This window comes from Rattus rattus, chromosome 11, assembly GCF_011064425.1.
Source record: "Rattus rattus isolate New Zealand chromosome 11, Rrattus_CSIRO_v1, whole genome shotgun sequence".
Taxonomy (NCBI): Eukaryota; Metazoa; Chordata; class Mammalia; order Rodentia; family Muridae; genus Rattus; species Rattus rattus.
Genome location: NC_046164.1, coordinates 75,383,671 through 75,406,446, shown reverse-complemented (window position 1 = coordinate 75,406,446; position 22,776 = coordinate 75,383,671). Strand labels below are relative to the sequence as shown.

Sequence of the window (22,776 nt, the reverse complement as noted above, 5' to 3'; positions counted from 1 at the left end):
GCATGAAGACACAAGCTTGAATCCCTAGCAGCTGAATAAAAAAAGCAGGGTGCACCAGTATGCTTCTGTAATCTCAGCTCTGGAGAGGATCCCTAGGGCTCACTGACAGCCAGTCTAGCTTAACTCATGAGTTCCATGTTCTCCCAAAATAAGGTGGAGAGTAACATAGTTAGACACTCATGTCTATTCCTGGCCTCCACACACATGTACATGCACACCCACGTGCACATACAAATTTAAAACTTTAGGGGAACTTGATTAACGAATATTAAACCGATGCTAGTACTCATGTTCAAGCCTGTATGAGATCCTATCACTTAAAACACCCAATTGTAAATAAGCAAAAAGTTATCTGTGGGACCTTCATCCAGGGAGTTTACAGAGTAAGATGGTGTTCTGGTTTTTTGTTTTATTTTAGAACACGGGCTTATTTATTGAAGGCTATTGGGTCCAATCGTTAAGACTCTGACCTAATCAATCTATTAATCCCTGAGGATTATTAATCTAGTAGCATTACTGAGAAGTAGGAGCTCATTGGAGAAAACAGGTTACTGGGGTGTGATCTGGAAAGATCCCATGTCCCTGGTCCTTTCCTGTCTCTGCTTCCCGGGCGCCATGAGGTGAGCGCCTCCACTCTTGAGTAATTCATGTGCTTCTCAGCATAATGTTCTGCCTTACCACAGCCCCAAAGCAACAGAGTCATCTAATCGTACACTAAACCCTCTGAAACCAGGAGCGTCAGTAAAGCGGCAAGAAAGCGGCCCCCAAAACCAACAGACAGAAACAGATTCGCCCTGGGAGCCGCAAGGCGCTTTCCCGGCGCGGCCAGTGACGTCACCTCTGCGTCCCGCCGGCGTGGTGTGTGGGTCTTCCGGTCGGGAGGCGGCGGCGGGAGGGGCGGAGTGACGTCACGAGAGCCGCGCGCCGGAAGCGGGCCGTGCTGCACGGAAGCCGCGTGGGGGGGGGGCGCGGAGGCGATGGGGGCGGCGGCGGCCGGCGATGAGCGGCGGCGCGCGTGAGGAGCCGGCGGGCGAGGCTGGGGGCCCGGAGCGCGAGCCGCAGGGCGGAGGGCGGGGCGCGAGCGCAGCGGGCGGCGGCGAGGCGGCGGCCGAGAAGATGGCGGACGGCGACAGCGGCAGCGAGCGCGGTGGCGGCGGCGGCGGGCCCGGCAGCTTCCAGCCCGCGCCCCGCGGCGGCGGAGGGCCTGGCGGCGAGCAGGAGACGCAGGAGCTGGCCTCGAAGCGGCTGGACATCCAGAACAAGCGCTTCTACCTGGACGTGAAGCAGAACGCCAAGGGCCGCTTCCTCAAGATCGCCGAGGTGGGCGCGGGCGGCTCCAAGAGCCGCCTCACGCTCTCGATGGCGGTGGCCGCCGAGTTCCGCGACTCGCTGGGCGACTTCATCGAGCACTACGCGCAGCTGGGTCCCAGCAGCCCGGAGCAGCTGGCGGCGGGCGCCGAGGAGGGCGGCGGGCCGCGCCGCGCGCTCAAGAGCGAGTTCCTGGTGCGCGAGAACCGCAAGTACTACCTGGACCTCAAGGAGAACCAGCGCGGCCGCTTCCTGCGCATCCGTCAGACGGTAAACCGCGGCGGTGGAGGCTTCGGCGGGGGACCCGGGCCCGGCGGCCTGCAGAGCGGCCAGACCATCGCGCTGCCCGCGCAGGGCCTCATCGAGTTCCGCGACGCGCTCGCCAAGCTCATCGACGACTACGGGGGCGAGGATGACGAGCTGGCCGGCGGCCCGGGAGGCGGCGCCGGCGGCCCTGGGGGCGGCCTGTACGGAGAGCTCCCGGAGGGCACCTCCATCACGGTGGACTCCAAGCGCTTCTTCTTCGACGTCGGCTGCAACAAGTACGGGGTGTTCCTGCGAGTGAGCGAGGTGAAGCCATCCTACCGCAATGCCATCACCGTGCCCTTCAAGGCCTGGGGCAAGTTTGGAGGCGCCTTCTGTCGGTATGCAGATGAAATGAAAGAAATCCAGGAGCGACAGAGGGATAAGCTTTACGAGCGACGCGGTGGGGGCAGCGGCGGTGGCGACGAGTCCGAGGGTGAGGAAGTGGATGAGGATTGAAGCGGCAGCTTCCCGTACTGGCCTCCCCCACCCCACCACCATCCCCTTGGCTAGAGAGTTCCCTTTCCTACTCGTCCCCAGTGAGCTAGTGGAGAGGGATCAGGGGAGGCCGCAGACGAAGAAAACAAAAAATAAAATAATATAGTTAAGAGAAATAACCATAAGAAAACAGTCACAGACAATTAGAGAAAAGCAGTTAAGTTCCAAGGAACTGCCAGCAACCTGCAAAGAGGACAGCAGCATCTCCTCACCTGCGCAAGAGTCTCAGCTTCTGTTGTTTAAAACCGAGGTTCGTAAATTCATCAGGAAAACATTGGAGGGGATAGATCTTCGGACGTCTGGGACCAAAACCACATCTGGGTTACCCAGACTCATCATTGGCGATAGTTGAATTTGTGTTGTAGCTGGGTAATCTGGTCTTAGGAGCCCTCCAGGCCTCACTACTGCAGCATCTATCCCTTCACCTCCATCGGCATTTTGGATCTAGGTCTTAATGGAATCTTTGAGAAGAAAGAGGCCTTTGCAGTTACCCGGTTCTGAGGGTACAAGTTTATGAAAAGGAATGCAACTTTACACAATCATGGACAGGGCAAGAGAAGAATGCAAGAAGCCATTGGAGAATTCAAAGATTGGATCCATTTTAAAAAATGGTTTTGCATGGAACCTGGACCAAGGCCCCTGTCTTTTCTTTGCAGAATTGTTTTCCGGGATGCAAATGAATTCAGATATCAAAGCTTGAACTAGAATCCATTACTAAAATAGTTTAAAAGTTGGCAAAAAAAATTTTTTCCAAAACAAAAGCAATTTTTACAATGGGGATTGCTGAGGTAGGCACAAGAAGTCAGGCATAAAGCACAAGGTGGACTGTTTGAGTGGATTGGTTGCTGCTCACTAAAGTTCTTCCCTTGATCTCTTAAGTATGGAGGTCATTACCAAGAAATGGCTTAGCGTGAGTGAGAGCTGGATCCCAATGGCTCCACGGTAAGAGCTAGTGAATTATGGCTAATTCGGCTGTTACAGCCACTGGCTGGCTGCATTTTAAACCTTAAAACTTGACTATCTGCAAAAAGGAACTGTGGCCACAACTGAGCTTTAATGAGATACACATCCTCGCAGAGAAGTTGGAAATAACCAGAACTGAAGTCTCAGTTCACCTTCAGTTTCATCTCTGGATTTACTGAATACTGACGATCGATCCTCAGGTCCAGAATTCCAGCATCATTTATTCTTTTAAAATAAATTTTTAAGAACTTGATCCATCATATTCAGTACCTCACAATCAAAGTTGGCAAATGGTGGATGAATGATTCAAGCATTGCACCCGGTGGAAGCTGAATCCATCTGTGAATGGAACTGAAGTGAACACGAATGCTGACTCTATCCTGGAAGCATTTTTATACCATCTTGAAATTTCAACAAACTGGCATTTGCCGGTTTATCCAGCTGTCTTTCAAGAATAAAAGTTGGGGTTTTCAAGGATCGCCTCTTCTATATTTTAAATGGATTTTCAGTATAAATGATTTTTCTAATCAAGTTAATCCCACCCCATCAAAAGGTATTCCTAGAGATGTCATAGACCTAGGCAACTTTGAATTGAATGGGAGCTAATGCTCTTTCCAAAGTTTTCAGGTATCTGTGTGACACCTTCTCAAGAACCAGGAGGCAAGTAACCCCACCTCCACAATCTGGGTATTTTTTTTTTAACTGCATGCCTGCCCTTTATTTGAGCTGCCTTTTTAATTTATTGCATATCCTTTTTATTATCTTATTTTGGTATTCAATCTATACAATCTTTTTGTATTTATTGGGAAATAAGTAATATACAAAAAGGTCATTTTTGTGTCTGTGGCTGAGAGGGAGGGAAATATTTGTGTATATAAAATTAGGCTTTTAAAAAATAGACTGATTCAGAATATTGTTGATCTTAGACTTAAAAATGGAAGAGCCACAAACATTGGTGCCCTTACAGACTATTTCTCTACTCTCATCATCCACAGTAGAATTTTTAAACAGATTTTTTTAAAGCTTTTCTTTTAAATTTTTCTCCGTTGCAAAGAATGTTTCCTAAATTGTATGGGAGCAATAGTATTTTTTGATGTTCTAATGACATCCGTATACTTGTACTGTATTTTGTACTACAAGGCAGCTGTTTTCAATAATGTCCTGCTGTATTTACCTATGTGTTTTGAGTGTTTGTTTCTTTGCTGCGGAGAACAAATTCCTACTTTTAGTAAAGGAGCTGAGAAGCTGGCATTAGGTTTGCAGAAACTGTTTATAGTTTCAAACTCTGAGGCAGCAATGAAAATTGAGGTTGCAGCTATTGTTGACTGCTGTAACGTTTTCATTTTGGAGTCCTGTATATTCCTGTATAGACCAACTCGCTTTCTTGCTTCAGCGGTGGTTCTGTTGCTCAGCTGCAGTGAGCCAGCTCAATTTTGCAAAGGTGCAGTACCTCTCCTTTTCAAGGGGTTGGTTTTTGTTTTTGTTTTCCTTTTTTCTTTTTATTTGGCTGAATTGCAGTAACTAGCCTTGCCTTTCTATTCTGTAGAAATGACAGGGTCTTCACAATCCTTCACCAGTGGCTACTAAGCTATAATTAGCTGAATAGAAAGAATGTGGAAGTGGTCTGAGGCATATAGAGCATATGCCAAGAACACTACCATATATGGCATCAGCTTTGGTTACCAGAGAAATTTTCTTAGTCATTAGACCATATAACAGTAATATATCATATGTAAATCTTTAGATTTCAATTTGAGAATCCTCCAAAAAAAGGAGCAAAGAATGCATAAGCTATGTGTTGGCAAAAGTAATTTATATTAAAATTTTGACCTGCCTTTGTAAGATTAAGTGGTAAATGTCATAGTGGTGGGTTTTTACGTCTTAACCAATCTCTGAGGTTTATTTCTCCTGCAGGGGATGGTTCATGGCCTCTCTTCCCACTGTAGGAAGATAGCAGAAGGATGAGGATTAATTGTAGCATTTCACTGATCCTCGTCCCAGGGACTAGGGACAATAGAAATCTGCAAACATGGAGAGTCCGTCATAAATATTTGCTTTTTGAAGGTGTTGGTCTTTGTTGCTTTCTGTCAGAAAATGGCATTGTACAAATTATGGGAAGCAACCAACTTTTCTGTTCTGTTTTTGAAGTGCTACTATGAACCATTCAGAGTCGTATTTTTTTTTTCTTTTAAATTTGGCAGATATCCCAGCTAATGAAAATAGTCACATTCCTGAGAAGTTGGAGCTAGAACTCCAATTCAAATTATTGTTGAGATGTTTCTCAGGCTACTGTATATAGAAATATGTTTTTAAGAAAATCAAAGAGAGGAGAAAAAAAAAAAACCTATGCAGAGACCCTACTACTTTGTGGTTTCTATTGTCCCTATACATCATTTCAGCAAATATACTGGCAGTTCTTGTCAGCAAGTCCTTCAGTGCATATGCTGCACAAAACAAAACAAAAATCTGCATGGCACCAAAAACCAAACAAGCAAACCAAAAACCCAGACACCCTATGTATCTGTTGGAGGCATGTAGGTGGTACAAATGACTAGCCATGAGCACACATGGCTTCTTGTCATGTCACTTTCCATAATTATTTACTGCAAAATGATTGAGAGGCTTTTGGTGCAGGCAGCCATTAGCCTCCTGCTTCCTTTGTTACCTCTGGATCACTTTGCAGTAAATTGCAGGTCTTTTAAAAGATTCAAGCTTCGGTTTTCTCAAAACAAAACAATTATCCTGTCTTACCTGAAAATGCAGGGTTGTGGGCAAAAGAGGCTGGTTATAATAATGCCCTCATATTGAGTGGTCTGTAAATGGCTGCACACTTCAGGCACTAGAGTTGCCGAGGATGCGTCGTTAATGTGTGACCTTGACTGGCTTTACAGGGGTGTAGAACAGTCTACACGGGCGACTATTTGCATCCATCTTGCTCTCGAGGTGGATGGAAATAAGAAAAGGCTGGAGTGTGTAAGTCATGCACATAAGTATTCACTGTAAATTTTATTTTCATTTTTAACCCAATTATGGTACTTTGTCCAATGCACAACTGATCTCTCAGTAGATATTCATTTGAAAATAGTGTGGCCTTGACCAGCGAGAAGGGGAAGAAGTGACTTAGCTTGTGTTAAGATGACCTGTTTGCTGAGAGTGGTCATTCTGCAGCACCCTAATGTCATGGTTTTGATTAGGGAGAGTTAATGTTTTTGACCCTGAATTGAGTTTTCTTCTATTTTTAGAAAGTATCAGAATTGCTCTGATGAGTAACAAAGTTGACTGTTTTGATGTCCAATCTCAGGTTTTAAAATAGAGTGGTATAAAAGTCCACTGTTACTAATTCTTAAGACAATTTTGATTTAGTGTGCCCTAAAAGTCACGTGCATAATAAGGCCTGCTCAGAGGGCAGGGCCTCCATCTGTTTGCTCCTTTCCATGTTGTACGCACTTCACTTGAAAAGGTGTCAAGTGACTTTGCATTGTAGATTTCCATTTTAACCCCAACATAATTCTCAAAGATAAAGCACTTTTTGAACATGAAATACATGGGTAATGTGTGATGTGGATCATGGTTTCTCAGGCCCCTAGATAATCCACTTCTGAGTATTGTTCTATGTAAGGAGAATAGAGGTCTTCGCTAATGTTAAGAGTTTGTATTCTTGAATGGAATGCACTTGCTAGTTTCCAATGGATGGGAGAGTAAACACTGCTGCATTCACAATTGAATACGTTGCTTTCCCTTGAGCCTTAAGGTAACTTTTCTTTTCTGTCAACAACAGCACTGAAGTTCTAGTAAGTGAATGAGATTATCTGTTTTCAGGGTTGGTTTTAGAGTACTGTAAATTAATTAGCTGTCTTCCTAAAGAGTCATAACTCCCTGCGATAGACTGAAAATGGGTGTGGGGGGGAGGGAAGAGAGGGAGGTAGTTTGTAGAAAAGAAAAAAGAAAAAAAGAGCTACATTTACCTTAAAATACAGAGAAAAAAGAAAAAAAAAAGTTCATGTCCTGTCCTGTTGGAAATTTCAGATGTAAGGTAGAAATGGCAAAGTATAAATTCATCTCCCCTGCTTTTAATTTAGAAAGCATAAGTTATTTTAAAATATTGGTCCCCCAAATTTTTAAGAGATAGCTAGACTCATAAATGGTGAATTTTATGCATATCTCTGACTTTGCCACTTAAAGTTACCTTCTTCGGTCCTCAATTTTTGAACCTAGTTTCATTACTGAAGTATTTAATAATCTCTATGTGAACAAATGGGATCCAGTCATCAATTTTGAAAATTAAATTTGGGAAATGGAAAAATAATAAAATTGCACCAAAAAGATTTATTACCCTAGTGATTCTCATTTGCTATGTGTACTCCTGACCCAAATTAAGGCCTTTTTGAATGTATTTTATATTTCCTAATGAAATAGGAAATAGCCACCAATGTAATCACGTAACCACTTTTACTTTCATTTGAAAAGCAGATGCCTATTAAATTAGACATTGCAGTTGGAACAGGTAGAGCCATCTTAAAACAATAGTAAATGCCATGTTTGTCCTTTCAGTAGGACTTCGAATAAAGAGAACAGGGCTTTGTTAGAAGTTAAAGCCTTTTTGTGATTTAAACACTTTGGAGAAAGATTTTACCTATAAACATATGGTTCTGTGAACAGATCTTATGCCCACTACATTACTGTCCACTGGCATGGATAAGAGGATCACTTTTGTCCTCTGGTAAATGGGTCTTGGGTTCTAGAGAGAAAGCAGTCCTAGGTCTGCTCAGTGCCCACCATGACGTGCAGAAGGCACAGTTTGACCATTCCCCACCTCCAGGAACTCTTCACTGGCTAACGTTTTCAACACAGTTTTTATTTATAAAGGCAAAATATTTTGTGTCCTATGTTGCAAGATCATGATGGTTAGTAAAATCTTAGTGTTTGGAAATAGAATAATAAGTTTCTTCCTTTTAAAATGTCTGCTTAGAGAAATATAAGTCCAGGAAAGTCCCAAGACAACGAGCAGAAATATACACCCCTGAGCACAGTGTGGGGGAGGAATATAGAGGTTTTTTAAAATCCTTTTCTCCAAGCCCACGTCACTGTCCATTGAGCCAAAGTCCTCAGGAGTCTGGAAAGTAAGGAGGTTGGGCAAAAAGTCTAGAGACTTGGCTGTAGGTCATGGCGACATACTTTTATACAAAGAGTCTGTGGTTTTGCATATTTTGGTGGCAGGCAAGTCTATTTTATTTTTCCGTGACCTTGATATTTGACATTAAGATTGTCGGTGTATTTGGATTTTCCCTGAAGTTACAACAGTTGTGTTAGGCGTTGCTCTCGTGAATCTTCATGCAGATGTCTACCAGTCTTGTGCATAAAGTGCAGATGACACACTTGGTACCATAGGGATCTCACTGCCTGTCCTGTCTGCCGGTGGCTCTGTTAGGCTAGGTTCTTCACTCCAAAGCTGGGACTTAATGTCCTTCTAGGTGGGAATCTACAGAAGTAATTTGAATGAGTTAAAACCAAATCTTGATAGCAGGAAACAGCTTCCTGGTCTAGATGTACAATTAGCTTAGGTTGGAGTTAAAGAGGGTTTGGGAATGTCTTTAGTCTCTGTGTAAATACCAACATGCTTGTTATGCACCGTAAACCAGTGTGTGTGCCTGTGTGTGGTTTGTAGAGCTGGTTTCTGCTTCAAGTGAAGCTGCACCTTTGATTTTATAAGGTCCCCTCCACCCGGAACCCTATAAACGTTTGTAAATAGAACACTAAAATTTGTAGCGATAGAATCAATTTGGGAAATATCTGCTGAGAGACCAAAAAGTTCATTTTTTTAAGTACCTTGGTTAAAGAGTAAAGATTATTCCTCTTATTTTTTAAAAGAAGTATGCACTTTAACAAACACAGCTGCATGGGCAATTCAAACAAATCCATGAAGTGCAGTACCCATCCAGAAACCACACTTCCTGAAAACCGTTCAAAGCAGAGTCCAGACGGGCTGGTGATCTCACTGCCTGTAGGTTGAAGCTCAGATTCTGATGAATTGTGAGACAAGCAGGGCTGCTTCAAAGAGCAATGTGAATACAGCCAGAAGCTTCAGACAGGTCTGTAAAATGGCGGGTCCCGTATTTACCACTAACTAGCAAAACTGACAGAAAAACTCATAGAAATAAAAAGTTTAAGAATCCTTCCTGCTGGTGTGCACTCCTTCCAATAGCAGACTTTTGCAAATGGAGTTTTACAGTCTATATTTAAGAAATTGTATGTTTGTAACAAATAAAGTATGCGGAAAAGTGAATGACAGTCTTGTGGCCTTGCCTCTTATTTAAGGGATTGCATGGTGATTGGGGAAGGAACTATTATCATCTTTTGTGGTTCACAAATGGCTGTGGGTTTGAAGAAGTCCCCACTTGAAGTGGCCTGAGATCTAGCCACTTTCAGATCATCTGGGTTTCTGTTGAATAAGTCAGAGCAGATTAGAAGGGCTCACCAAAGCTTGCTGCCCCAGATGTTCCCTCGTTTATATTGAACTGACTAAGCAGCAAATTAGGCCAATCTTCTCTTGCCCAAATGATAGAAAACAGGACGGTGCTCAGTGTCCTGGCCAGAGATTCTCAAGCTCTTTGTGTCAGGAACTGCTTTATCCTTCATAGCCAAAGGGATCTTCCTGGGCTGTGTCCACAAGTACCTATGAGACTGGAGATGGGTACATGCGATCCACTGTCAGCAATGACACCATTCCCTTTGGCTTCTGGAGCACACCATAGACTTCTGAGAGAAGTGAACAGTAACACGAGCTCTATCCAATTTCATTGGCTGCACTCCTGGAGAAGTCTCGTAGTTCTAAACACCGCATCAGTCTGTGTGAGTGACAGTTTTGAAAATGAAGGATAGGATTGGAGAAGATACAAGTTTAGCCAGGAGTGATGGCAGATGGGTTTCAGGTAATTCAATGCCAGCCTGCCAGCCTGGTCTACATAACAAATTCTAGGCCAGCCAAAGCTACATAGTAAGACCTTGTCTAAAAAAAAAAAAAAAAAAAAAAAAGTTTAATTTATTTAGCTCTTTTTTAGGAAGTAATCCTATACACAGAGACAACACAAGTGCATACACATAACTTTCCTGTGATTATGCCTTTGTGCAGTCTGGCATTGGTTACTAGTGCTGGGAACGGGATGGTTTGGAGAGTTCTGGGTTCTCATGTGCTGGTCAACTGGGCCAGAACCTCCAGACATGAGTGTGTGGACCTTTTTAAGCTTCCCCAGGGTTTTATTGTGTAGTGAGAGCTAAGAACCAGTGGCTTCTGGGATCTGAAGGTACAAGAAGAGGGGATGATTGCTATTTTAAGGATCTCTGCCAAAGCAGTCCTCAGTGTATAGCTTTTCCTGAACCTCCAGCCTACCATGGTGCTGGCAGGATGCTGAGAAAGAGTGGAACAGAAAATCCTCCAGCATTGTCTTCAGTCCCTTGGCTAAAAAAACCTGGGGTGGGTTTACACAGAGACCCCTTTACTTTGCACTGGATTGCCAAAGCCATGAAGCATGGATTCCCAAGTTTGGACCGAAGAAGAAGCCATGCTGCTAAGAACCCTCGGGCAGCGTTGATGTGTTAGTTTGAGGACAACTTAAAGATGAGCGACAGACGAGATGATGCAGCAGGTAAAGCTACTTCATGCTGAACCCCATGGGTGAAGTTTGATCCCAAGGGCCACATGGTGGAAAGAGAGAACGGACTTTGAGGGTCGTCCTCACTTCCTCCATGCACCATGATATGTACCCGACACATACGCAGAAAACAATAAAGGTGTGGTGGGACACCCGTAATGCCGGCACTCTGGTAGGCTGAAGCAGGAAGATCAATGTAATCTTGAGGTAAACCTGGGCAGGACCATGCGTGTATCAAAAATGTGGGAGGAGGGGCTGGAGAGATGGCTCCCTGGTTAAGAGCATTTACTGCTCTTGCAGAGGATCTGGATTTGATTTGCAGGGAATTTAATTCCTGCTCTCAGCTTGTGTGGATATTGCACACATGTACCACATAGACACGCAGGCAAAACACCCATACACATACAAATCTTAAAAGTTTTTTTTTTTTTTTAAAGCAGACATCACAACTGCCAGGTTGCCAGGTTTAGTGTCCACCTGGAATCCTCCTAGCATTAGGGAAGCAAAGGAAGGTGGATCTTTCTGAGTCCAAGGCCAGCCTAGCTAGTCAACATAGTGATTTCCATGGCCAGGACTATGTAGAAAGACCCTATCAAAAAAACAAAACCAAACCCCTGGGGTTTATCCAGAGGAAGATCTTTAGTTGCTGGGCACACTGAATCTTCCAAGAGTTGCCAAGCCAATCTAGCGTCCCGAGAAGCACTGAGGCTTGGGCATGAGAGCCACCTGGTGGTCATGGCCAAAATCTCAGTAACTGCTCTTGGATTAGATCATTCATAAATTCGGTTAATTATTGGGTAGCTGTTATATGTTATTCTAGATGTGGAAGACGTGGTCCACGGTTTGAATGGAAGTACAGTTTAGCCAGTAGAATGCATTTACGAAGCACTAAAAACGACAGCAGATGTCACCAGCAGCACCTTTCCTAACTCAGGCATCTGCTCCGTTTAAGAGACGGCTGCAGAGAAACCGGAAGAAAGGCATGGCGCCCGTACCCGAAACCCCAGCACTTGGAAGGATTTAGATCTCACAGTGTGAGAGCCAGGCTGTGTGAGACTTTCTCAAATAAAACCAAACTAACCTCAACGAATGACCGTGCTGCTTCTCTCCAAACCTCCGTGTAAAAATGGTTGAAGGTGGTGGCCGCTGTGGAAGAGTTTAGCATACATCCATTTGCACGTTTTGATAGGGTGCTATTAAGTCACAACGTTCGAGAAGTGGCCATTGCATTTACGCGCAGTTATTTATTTATTCATTTTTTTGAGACAGGTTTTTATCTGTACAGCTCTGACCGTCCTGGAACTCACCCTAGACCAGGAGATCTTGAACTCAGGCATCTCCCTCCTTCTGTATCTTGAATGCTGGGATTAAAGGCTTGCCATTGCATGGCAAAATGCACTGATTTATATCAAGAAAGTGTGGGCCGGAGAGATGGCTCAGTGGTTGAATACTTACCGCAGAGGCCGTGAATGCACTTCCCAGGACCAAACTGGAATAACCTCTGACCTGCACTCACATGCTCATTCTTACCCACACATACACGTAATTTGAAATAAAAGCTTTGTGTGCCTTTAATCCCAGCAGCACTTGGGAGGCAAGGGGAGGCTGATCTCTGTGAGTTCAAAGCCAGCCTGGTGTCTACAGAGTGAGTTCCAGGACAGCCAGAGTTACATAGAGACCCTGCCTCAAAACACAAAACAAAACCTAGCCTTCACGGTGGGATCAAAGGCCCGAGAGCCATCCCACACTTTATCGTGAAACTATGCCACGACACACACAACTCTTTTTTTTTTTTTTTCCTTTTCTTTTTTTCAGAGCTGGGGACCGAACCCAGGGCCTTGCGCTTGCTAGGCAAGCGCTCTACCACTGAGCTAAATCCCCAACCCAACACACACAACTCTTATGCGGAAATTAAGTTGAAAAATAATTTAATACTTTTTTTAAAGATTTATTTACTTTGTATGAGTACACTGTAGCTGTCTTCAGACACACCAGAAGAGGGCATCAGATCCCATGACAGATGGTTGTGAGCCACCATGTGGTTGCTGGGAATTGAACTCAGGACCTCTGGAAGAGCAGTCAGTGCTCTTAACCACTGAGCCATCTCCAGCCCCCAATTTAATACTTTCTTGTGTTAAATTCCACTCAGACACAGATGCAATGAAATTTCTCATGTCTGTAGAGTTGACGGGAGATATGTTTATTACTCTGACTCTGACAGAGTGAGTGCATTAGATGCTTGCCCAGCACGTTCTACTCCCGGGAGGCAGACATTTCCCTGTCATTCATTTAAAATGTTTAAGTTGGGGCTGGAGAGGTGGCTCTGTGCTTAGGAACGCTGGTTGCTCCAGAGCTTCCAGGGACTAAGCCACTACCCAAAGACTATACATGGACTGACCCTGGACTCCAACCTCATAGGTAGCAATGAATAGCCTAGTAAGAGCACCAGTGGAAGGGGAAGCCCTTGATCCTGCCAAGACTGAACCCCCAGTGACGTGATTGTTGGGGGAGGCGGTAATGGGGGAGGATGGGAGGGAAGCCCATATAGAAGGGGAGGGGGAGAGTTTGGGGGATGTTGACCTGGAAACTGGGAAGGGGATTAATAATTGAAATGTAAACAAGTTAATAAAAGATTTAAAAAAAAAAAAAAAAAAAAAAAAGGAACGCTGGTTGCTCTCTCAGAAGACCAGAGTTGGATTCCCAGCATCATACAGCTCACAACTATTGGAAATTCCCAGTCCAGGGGATCTGACACCCTCTTCTAGCCTCTTCAGGCATCAGATACGCATGCAGGCAAACCATCCAGACACATAAAACAAAAGTAAAATAAATATTAAAAAAATAAAATAGAGGGGTTGGGGATTTAGCTCAGTGGTAGAGCGCTTGCTTAGCAAGCTCAAGGCCCTGGGTTTGGTCCCCAGCTCCGAAAAAAAGAAAAAAGAAAAATAAATAAATAAATAAAATAGAATGAGCAGTCCAAGGCTTGGATGTAGCTTGTTTGACAGAGGACTTACAAAACAGGAATGAAACCTTGGTTCCAATCCCCAGAACCATGTAAACTAAACAGGGTCATGTATGACTATATATGGAGTTCAAGGCCAGCCTAGAATCTGCCACAAACAAAGGAAGACGTTATTAAATAGAGTGACTCTGTGAGAATTTACTGGGCAGAGGTTTGTGTACTGGGGGCTAGCTGGCCTCGGTTTTGTGTTATGAGACCATTGTTAATGTTAAGAGAGAAGACGATTTATGGCACCTGTCAGTTATCCCAGCGCTCCAGAGACAGAAGCCAGAGGGGTCCTTGCAAGTCTTCAGCCAGTCTCATTATACAGTGAGTCCTAGGCCACAGCTACATACTGGGCCCCCTTAGTCCACCTACAACCTACCAAAGAAAACCAGCAGTGATCGGAGGTGGAATGGGGTGCATACACCCATGATCCTAGTGCTTAGGAGGCAGAGGCAGGAGGATCACTACAGTTGAAGATTATCCTTGATGAGTTTGAGAGCAGCCTAGGCTGGAACAAACCAGAAGAAGGCCTGGGTATAAAGCTCAGTAGGAAGAGCTTTATTTTAATGGTTGGCATTAAAATACTACAGAGAGGGCTGGAGAGATGGCTCAGTGGTTAAGAGCACTGACTGCTCTTCCAGAGGTCCTGAGTTCAAATCCCAGCAACCACATGGTGGCTCACAACCATCTATAATAAAGTCTTTAAAAAAAAAAATACTACAGAGAACAGGAGGCTGTTTTCAATTTTATTTTATGCATGAGTGTTCTATTGTATGAGTGTTTTTCTTCCATGCATATATGTGTGCCACGTGTGTGCCTGGTGCCCTCCAGGTGGCCAGAAGAAAGTTCTCCTGAACTCCGGAAACTGAACTCCTGGTCCTCCTGCATCCTCGTCCCAAATTCGGGAATGATAGGCTTGTGCCACCGCGCCTGGCTGGTAATGTAGTTTAGGGCACGGATTAGCTCATTAGCACTTTGCCCTCCTAGCATGTCAAGGTCTGTTATTGCATGCCAGTTGAACCGAGTGAACTCCCGTTGACTCGGAAAGAACATATATAGTAATCTCTCCGTGCTTGACCCTCTTCAGATTCAGTCCAAAACCCCCTCTGAGTTAGGCAGGATAATGCTTGCTGTCAGCCAGACTGAACGGTGGGGACTGGTTGGTGTTAGACCTGCAGTTTGCTGTCAGTGGTGAATCAGGGTCCAACTAGAGAGTTCTAGATGTGCACTCTTCGGTGGCTCTGTGTGGCAGGAACAGAAAAGTTGGTTATACAATAATACTTTTTTTTCTAATGATTTACTTATTATATAGAAGTACACTGTAGCTGTCTTCAGACACACCAGAAGAGGGCATCAGATCTCTTTACAGATGGTCGTGAGCCACCATGTGGTTGCTGGGAATTGGACTCAGGACCTGTGGAAGAGCAGTCAGTGCTCTTAACCACTGAGCCCCGATAATACTTTTTTAAAGTTTAGCAATAATTGCAAGAGCGAGCTTTTAAAACTAGGGATTTAATAAAAAACGAGCAAATTATAATTTGTTTCTATGTGGATTCCCACAGGATTTTTGTGGATGTTTATAAACTAGCAGGGCCTCAAGATCAATGACCCCAATATCTTTTTTTTTTTTTTTTTTTTCCGGAGCTGGGGACCGAACTCAGGGTCTTTCGCTTGCTAGGCAAGTGCTCTACCACTGAGCTAAATCCCTAACCCCGACCCCAGTATCTTGTTTAGGGTTTCTATTCCTGCACAAACATCATGACCAAGAAGCAAGCTGGGGAGGAAAGGGTTTATTCAGCTTACCCTTCCATGTTGCTGTTCATCACCAAAGGAAGTCAGGACTGGAACTCAAGCAGGAGCTGATGCAGAGGCCATGGAGGGATGTTACTTACTGGCTTGCTTCCCCTGGCTTGCTCAGCTTGCTCTCTTATAGAACCCAAGACCACCAGCCCAGGGATCACACCACCTACAATGGGCTGGGTCCTCCCCACTTGATCACTAGTTGAGAAAATGCCTCACAGCTGGATCTCATGAAGGCATTTCCTCAAGGGAGGCTCCTTTCTCTGTGATAGTTCCAGCTTGTGTCTGGCTGACACAGAAAACTAGCCAGTATACCCAGGAACATCAAAAGATATGTCTGCTATATAAATGTTAAATGTCTACTTCAGGACTAGAGAGATGGCTCAGTGGTTAAGAGCACTGACTGCTCTTCCAGAGGTCCTGAGTTCAAGTCCCAGCAACCACATGGTGGCTCACAACCATCTGTAATGAGATCTGGTGCCCTCTTCTGGCGTGTCTGAAGACTACTACACTGTACTCCTCACATACATAATATATACACATATATATATATGATTGGTTAAATATCCAAGTTTTTGAAGAGTTTTTGTTGTTGTTGTATTTTATTGCATATGAGTGTTTTTGTCTTTGTGTGTCTGTACTTCACATGCATACCCAGTGTCCCCAGAGGTAGACTACGGCATAGGATGCCCTGAGAATAGAATTACAGACAGTTGTTGGTCACTGTGTGGGTGATAGGAATTAAACCCATGGACTCTGGCAAAGCAGTCGGTGCTCTTAGGACCTCTTTGCCACGTCTCTAGCCCTCTCCTTTTTGTTTTCTCCAAATTTATGTTATGTAGTTGACTCAGTATAAAGTAATGACTAGACATGAAGCAGCTGGGCTGGGAGAGATGGCTCAGCGGTTAAGAGCACTGACTGCTCTTCCAGAGGTCCTGAGTTCAATTCCCAGCAACCACATGGTGGCTCACAACCATCTGTAATGCCCTCCTCTGCTGTGTCTGAAGATAGCTACGATGTACTCATATACATAAAATTAATAAATCTTTAAAAAAATACTTAAACTTCATCTCATCTTTCAATTAGCAGAATATTAACAGTCAAAACAATGAGATAAAACACAAAGGGAGGGGTTGGGGATTTAGCTCAGTGGTAGAGCGCTTGCCTAGGAAGCGCAAGGCCCTGAGTTCCGTCCCCAGCTCTGAAAAAAATAAACCAAAAAAAAAAAAAAAAAAGGGAAGGAGCTGGCAAGTCATATTCTGTTAGAATCTCATACGCCTGTCCTGGAACTTGTGGTGTGAAACAGGCTGGCCTGAAACTCACAGAAATTCACCTGTCTCTGCCTCTCAAGTGCTGGGATCCAGCAAGGCACCATGTTTAGCAAAAAAAATCTTTTTTTTTTTTTTTTAAAGAAAGGGTCACTTCCCTGCAGTCCTAACAGACATGCCTCACTTCCCTTTCTTTCTTTCTTTTTTTTTTTTTAAGGTTTATTCATTTATTATATATAAGTACACTGTAGCTGTCTTCAGACACACCAGAAGAGGCATCAGATCTCTTTACAGATGGTTGTGAGCCACCATGGTTGCTGGGAATTGAACTCAGGACCTCCTGAAGAGCAGCCAGTGCTCTTAACCGCTGAGCCATCTCTCCAGCCCCCCCCCCAAAAAAATCTTTTAATCAAACTTTTCTTACATTTGTTTGGACTACAATGGAGTCCTTGTGTAGCTTATGCTGGCTTTGGACTCCCGATCTTTCTGCCTCAACCTGCCAAGTGTTGGAATTGCAAGTGCCCTCCTGTTTGAGTACAACTTCCATTTTCAACTGGAATTTACATTTTTCACTGTAATTAAATGCAATCATAAGGGCCTACACGGTGGAATGTCTACATTTGGTGAGACTGAAAGAAACTGGAGATAACTTTTAAATTTTTTCAAAGACAGGTGCTCTATTCTAGGAGTCAAAAGATGGTAACTGAAAAGTACTGAAATGTCTATATCTCTCAATACAAAATCCCTGAGAATTGAGTCTTTCCTTTATTTTTTATTTATTTATCTTTTTTAACTAAAAGAGCTGATGACTTTATTTTCACATTCCACAATGTAAGTGAAAACCGCACTTTTTTTTTTGTACCACTTCTCCCTCCAGAAGCGTTCCCTCCGTTAGGAAGGGAAGTTCCTTGTCATGCGTCTAGTAAACACTCAGGCTGGGCACCAAGATCTCCTGGTGAAACAACAAGAAATACAAAAGGATAAAGAGCGCTTCTGCTCTTATCCGTCTGGCCGGGTCATGCCAGGCCGTGTGGGCACCATTATAGGGCGGGTGGGAGGCCTCACTACCCAAGGCCCGGGCATCAAGGGCACGTGGCCTCCCATGGGTGGTCTCATCCCAGGAGCTGGTCCCACAGGTATCATCCCAGGAGGAGGAGGACCCATCACTGGCATCATGGGAGGGCCTCCCATGTGGGGTGCAGGCGTCATGCCAGGCGGAGGAGGACCCGGGAGACTGGGGGGAGGCGGGATCGTGGCGCCTGCAGGCGGAGGAGCAGAGAACGGAGCTGGAGAGATCTTTCCTGTTGAAACGCAGCCATTGTTTTGTCAGTCAGGCTCTGGGCCTGCTCTCCCATCCATTTCTGGTAACAGTGTTTCACATTCTCTTTGTGTTTCCGAGCTCTGCAGTGTGTCTTCCTCACAGACGGAGAATCGTGGTCACACACAGTACGTATCACAGTAGTCACAATAAAACTTAGGCATGTTGGGGCTGGGGATTTAGCTCAGAGGCAGAGTGCTTGCCTAGGAAGCGTTAAGACCCTGGGTTGGTCCCCAGCTCAAAAAAAAAAAAGAACAAAAAAAAAAAAAAAAAAAAAACTTAGGCATGTTGCTCCACTGGCCGTTGGCTATCCCGGTCGAGTCTTTCCTTTATAAAGCAGAATTTCCTCCACTCCTGAATCGAAATATTTCTCTATAAAAAAAATCATATTCTGGGATTTGGGGAAATAGCTCAAATGGTAAGGTTCTTGCTAGGAGACCATGGGAAGGTTGATTCTTGACGTGTAGTGCTTTTGTGTTTGACCCCAACACTGGATAGGTGCATGTCCTCGGCGAGACCATCTAGCGGAATCAGTGAGCACCATGGCCCAGTGAGAGAAACCATCACAAATCGTAAGGTAGATAGCCTCTGAGAAACATGCAATGTTGACATCTGGCCTCTACCTACAAGCACATTTATGTACATATGCACCCAACCCCCAATGTAAATATATATGTGCATACATTCATACATACATGCATGCATGCATACATACATACATATATACATACATGCATGCATAAAATATAATATGTAGCTCAGTTGATAGCATGCTTACCTAACATGCATGATGCCTGGAGTTTAATTCCCTGTACCACAAAAAAACTGGGCATGGAAGCACATGGCTATAATCTCAGCACTTGGGGAGCAGAGGCAGGGAACTTAGAAATTTAAGGTCATCTTCCACTATTACACAGAACATTTAAGGCCAGCCTGGGTTACAGGAGACCCATCTTTAAAAAGTAAACTTTGTATATATGTACACACACACATGTATGTATGTGTACCACATGCATGCCAAATGCCCACAGAGGCCAGATGTCAGATGCCCTGACCTGGAGTTACTGATAGGAGCCACCGCCTGGGTGCTGGGAATCAAACCTGCGTCCCTTGCGAAAGCGGCAAGTGTGCTTAACAGCTGAGCTCTCTGTGCCATGGATATTAAAATTCTGTGTATATTAATACAGAGAATCGTTAGGACAGCAGTTGTTCATTTGTCTGCCATTTTCCAAATAAAAGATACAGAGACCTTTTAGACTTACGACAGGCCTTACAGCACTGTAGCTGGGCAGGTATCAGCCCTGGAAGCTGTCTCGTCTGCTTCCCCTGCCAAAAGCCTTATAAATGCGTAAGTCTCTTCATTCGTGTGGCTCCTGCTTCATCAGGCAGCCCTCAGGGCCACATGCTTACAATACATTACAGAGACTTGCTTCCTCCTCTCCTCGCTCTCTCCATGGTCCCTACCTGAAAACCCCCAGCCCAGGAAACACAGCTCTGCGGGCTTCTCTTCTGCCCAGCCCTGGCTGTAGGCATCTTTCTTAACCAATCAGGCATCTTTCTTAACCAATCAGGGATAAGTTGGGGGACAAAGTTTACACAACAAAAGCTGGTGTATGTGGGAAATCTCTGTCTTGGGGCAACCAGATCTTAGGAGACAGGATTTAACATTTGAATACATAGCAACACCAGACCTACCCTAACAGTTCTCCCCTTTTGTCCAAATAAAAAGGCTCTTTCTCTTACAATAAACAAATTATATGGGTTGGGGATTTAGCTCAGTGGTAGAGTGCTTGCTTAGCAAGCGCAAGGCCCTGGGTTCGGTCCCCAGCTCCGAAAAAAAAAAAGGAAAAAAGAAAAAACCCAACAAATTATATATAGCAAGAACAATTATGAAATCTATGGTTTACATTGATAAATGTAATCATTTGCATTTGGCAACTTAGGAGAAAGCATGTTGTTCTCCAACCTGCTGTGATAAGTTTAGAGTTCTGTATTTAAATAATTTTCTCATTACCACATAAAGCATTTAAACCTCTAACCTTAATAACTTGCAGTTACCAGCCTTAAAACACCTGTTTACGATTTCCTCCAACCTTCATTAAAACTCTTTCTAGATCCTCTAACTTTCACTTACCAACCTTAAAACATCTCCTTACACCCTAAAACATGTTCTTAGATCCCTTAGAACTCATTTAACTGTAAAACAATGACTATCTAGTCTTCAATCCCATCAGAGCCATGCCAGTGCAGAAGCAGACTTGGGCTGGCCAGCAGACCAAGCTCAAGGCTTTTGCCTCTGTTGGGGGCTACAGTGGTCATGTTGGTCTTGGTGTTAAGTGCTCCAAGGAGGTTGCCACTGCCAGCCAAGGGGCTATCACGTTGGCCAAGCTTTCCATCATCCCTGTGTGGAGAAGCTGCTGGGGAAACAAGATTGGCAAACCTCACGTTGGGTGCCACCTGACCAAGCCAACTCAGTCAGTCACAGGATTTCCAGGGAGGAAGTGAGGATTGAAAAAAGACAATTAGGCAACACTGTAAGCTAACCCCAGTCAGTTCTGAAGCTGAAGTGGGTTTATTTTTTTCCAGTCTTCTTTTATATCATTCTAGGTACATACAAAGAATATGGTCAGTCCTCAGGCATAAGTAAAGCAATCGAAAAACAAACAAGGTGGGCTGGAGAGGTGGCTCAGCAGTTAAGATCACTGACTGCTCTTCCAGAGGTTCTGAGTTCAATTCCCAGCAACCACATGGTGGCTCACAACCATCTGTAATGGGATCTGATGCCCTCTTCTGGTGTCTCTGAAGACAGCTACAGTGTATTTATATATGATAAATAAATCTTTTTTTTTAAAAAAAGAAACAAACGGGGATGGGGATTTAGCTCAGTGGTAGAACACTTGCCTAGCAAGCGCAAGGCCCTGGGTTCGGTCCCCAGCTCCGAAAAAAAGAAAAAAAAAAAAGAAACAAACAAACAAGGCAATAATCAAAGTAATCAAACAAGGCAATAAACAAAGGTCCATGGTCACTGTGTCTAGGGGTTTATCAGGATGACCAAGATACAAGAAATACATTCCCAGGCTGTATTTACCTCCAGCCTATTCCATTGTCCTAGCCCAATGTCAAATTCCTGACAAATTCCTATAAGCGGCCCCCAAAGCTCTCCCCAATTTACCAACCTTAAAACATCTCCTTGCATGGGAGGAGAGGCCCTTGGTCCTATCAGGGCTCACTAACCCAGTATAGGGGAATGTCAGGGCCAGGAGGTGGGAGGGAGTGGATGGGTGGGTGAGGGAGCACCCTCATAGAAGCAGGGGGAGGGGGATGGGATAGCAGGTTTCTGGAGGGAAAACCAGGACAGGGGATAACATTTAAAGTGTAAATAAATTTAAAAAAAAATCCAGTAAAAGAAAAAAATGTGAAAAAAAATCTATCAGTAAATGGAAACTGAAAAAAAAATGCAAACATTTCCTTGAACCTTAAAAGATGTTCTTAGATACTTTATAACTCAAGTTTAACTGTGCAACTATTACTGTCTAGTCTTCAACACCATCAGAGACCGGCCAGATAAATTTTACCTGAGTAAGTAGAGAGTACAGGGTGCAGCTTCTGCGGCTAGAGATGACAGAAACGTGGCTTCCGGAACAGTTCCTCAGAATTGTCCCCATAAGGCTGGAGCATCTATCTTCAGCTTTCTGGACCAGCATGCCCGACAGACTTGCCGTGAAGCAGGAATTCTGAAGGACTGCTTACCCTGTCTTGGCAAAGCTCAGCAATCAACTTCCCTGTGTCTGTTTTTCTCTTTCTTCCTTCCTTCCTTTCTTCCTTCCTTCCTTCCTTTCTTTCTTTCTTTCTTTCTTTCTTTCTTTCCTTCCTTCCTTCTTCCTTCCTTTCTTTCTTTCTTTCTTTCTTTCTTTCTTTCTTCCTTTCTTTCTCTTTCTTTCTGCACAGCATTCTGCCTGCGAATGGCGTGAGGAGATTTCTTTGCCCAGAGGCTAGCTTGCCATAGTTGAAGTTCTTCAATGTTCCTCATCTTCTTTGAAGTAGATTGTGGGAACTGCCAGGAACAGACCTGTCTCATTGTTGAAAAAAAGTTAAATTAATAAGAACATCCTCAAATGCCATTTTCTGAGGGTCTCTAAGGTATTTGGAGATCATCTATTCGGAGCATAGTTAAATAGGTAACCTTGGCTTGTTTCTAGCTATTTACTATCTGCCTAAGATAGGATGTATAGGGGCTGGGGATTTAGCTCAGTGGTAGAGCGCTTGCCTAGAAAGTGTAAGGCCCTGGGTTTGATCCTCAGCTCCAAAAAGAAAAAGAAAAAAAAAAAGATAGGATGTATATTTTCATGATAACCTAATCTAGTATCTGACATGACAATGAGCTTGATTGACTATTAACTTGTCTTATTTATTTATCATAAACAGTTTGTAATAGCAGCTTCAAAAGGACTGGAACAAAAAAATTGCACTTTCAAATGCGTTCCAAAGGTCCAATGCCTTATACAAGAGTTAAAAACATGTATTTATAGTATGTTGTACCAAAAATAACCTTAACTTTTGTATCAATATACAAATACTTGTACCAATGAAAACCTTAAACCTGTATCAATATACAATAATCCATATCAGTGTTACCAAAAATAACCATATGTAACCTACCCT

At 44.0% G+C, this 22,776-nt stretch overlaps 1 protein-coding gene and 1 pseudogene across 1 annotated transcript; one reads left to right on the top strand and one right to left on the bottom strand.

The window, feature by feature from the left end:
* The first annotated feature begins 972 nt into the window (after window positions 1–972).
* On the top strand, window positions 973–5,465 carry Purb (purine rich element binding protein B). Its single transcript, XM_032917165.1, has one exon. The coding sequence runs from the start codon at window positions 1,000–1,002 to the stop codon at window positions 2,068–2,070; it is 1,071 nt and encodes a 356-aa protein (XP_032773056.1). The 5' UTR covers window positions 973–999; the 3' UTR covers window positions 2,071–5,465.
* Window positions 5,466–17,795: 12,330 nt separating this feature from the next.
* Window positions 17,796–18,278, bottom strand: LOC116912028 (annotated as a pseudogene).
* Window positions 18,279–22,776: the final 4,498 nt, after the last annotated feature.

Coding starts and splice junctions, on each gene's coding strand:
- Purb (XM_032917165.1), top strand. CDS start 1,000: ATGAGCGGCGGCGCGCGTGAGGAGCCGGCGGGCGAGGCTGGGGGCCCG.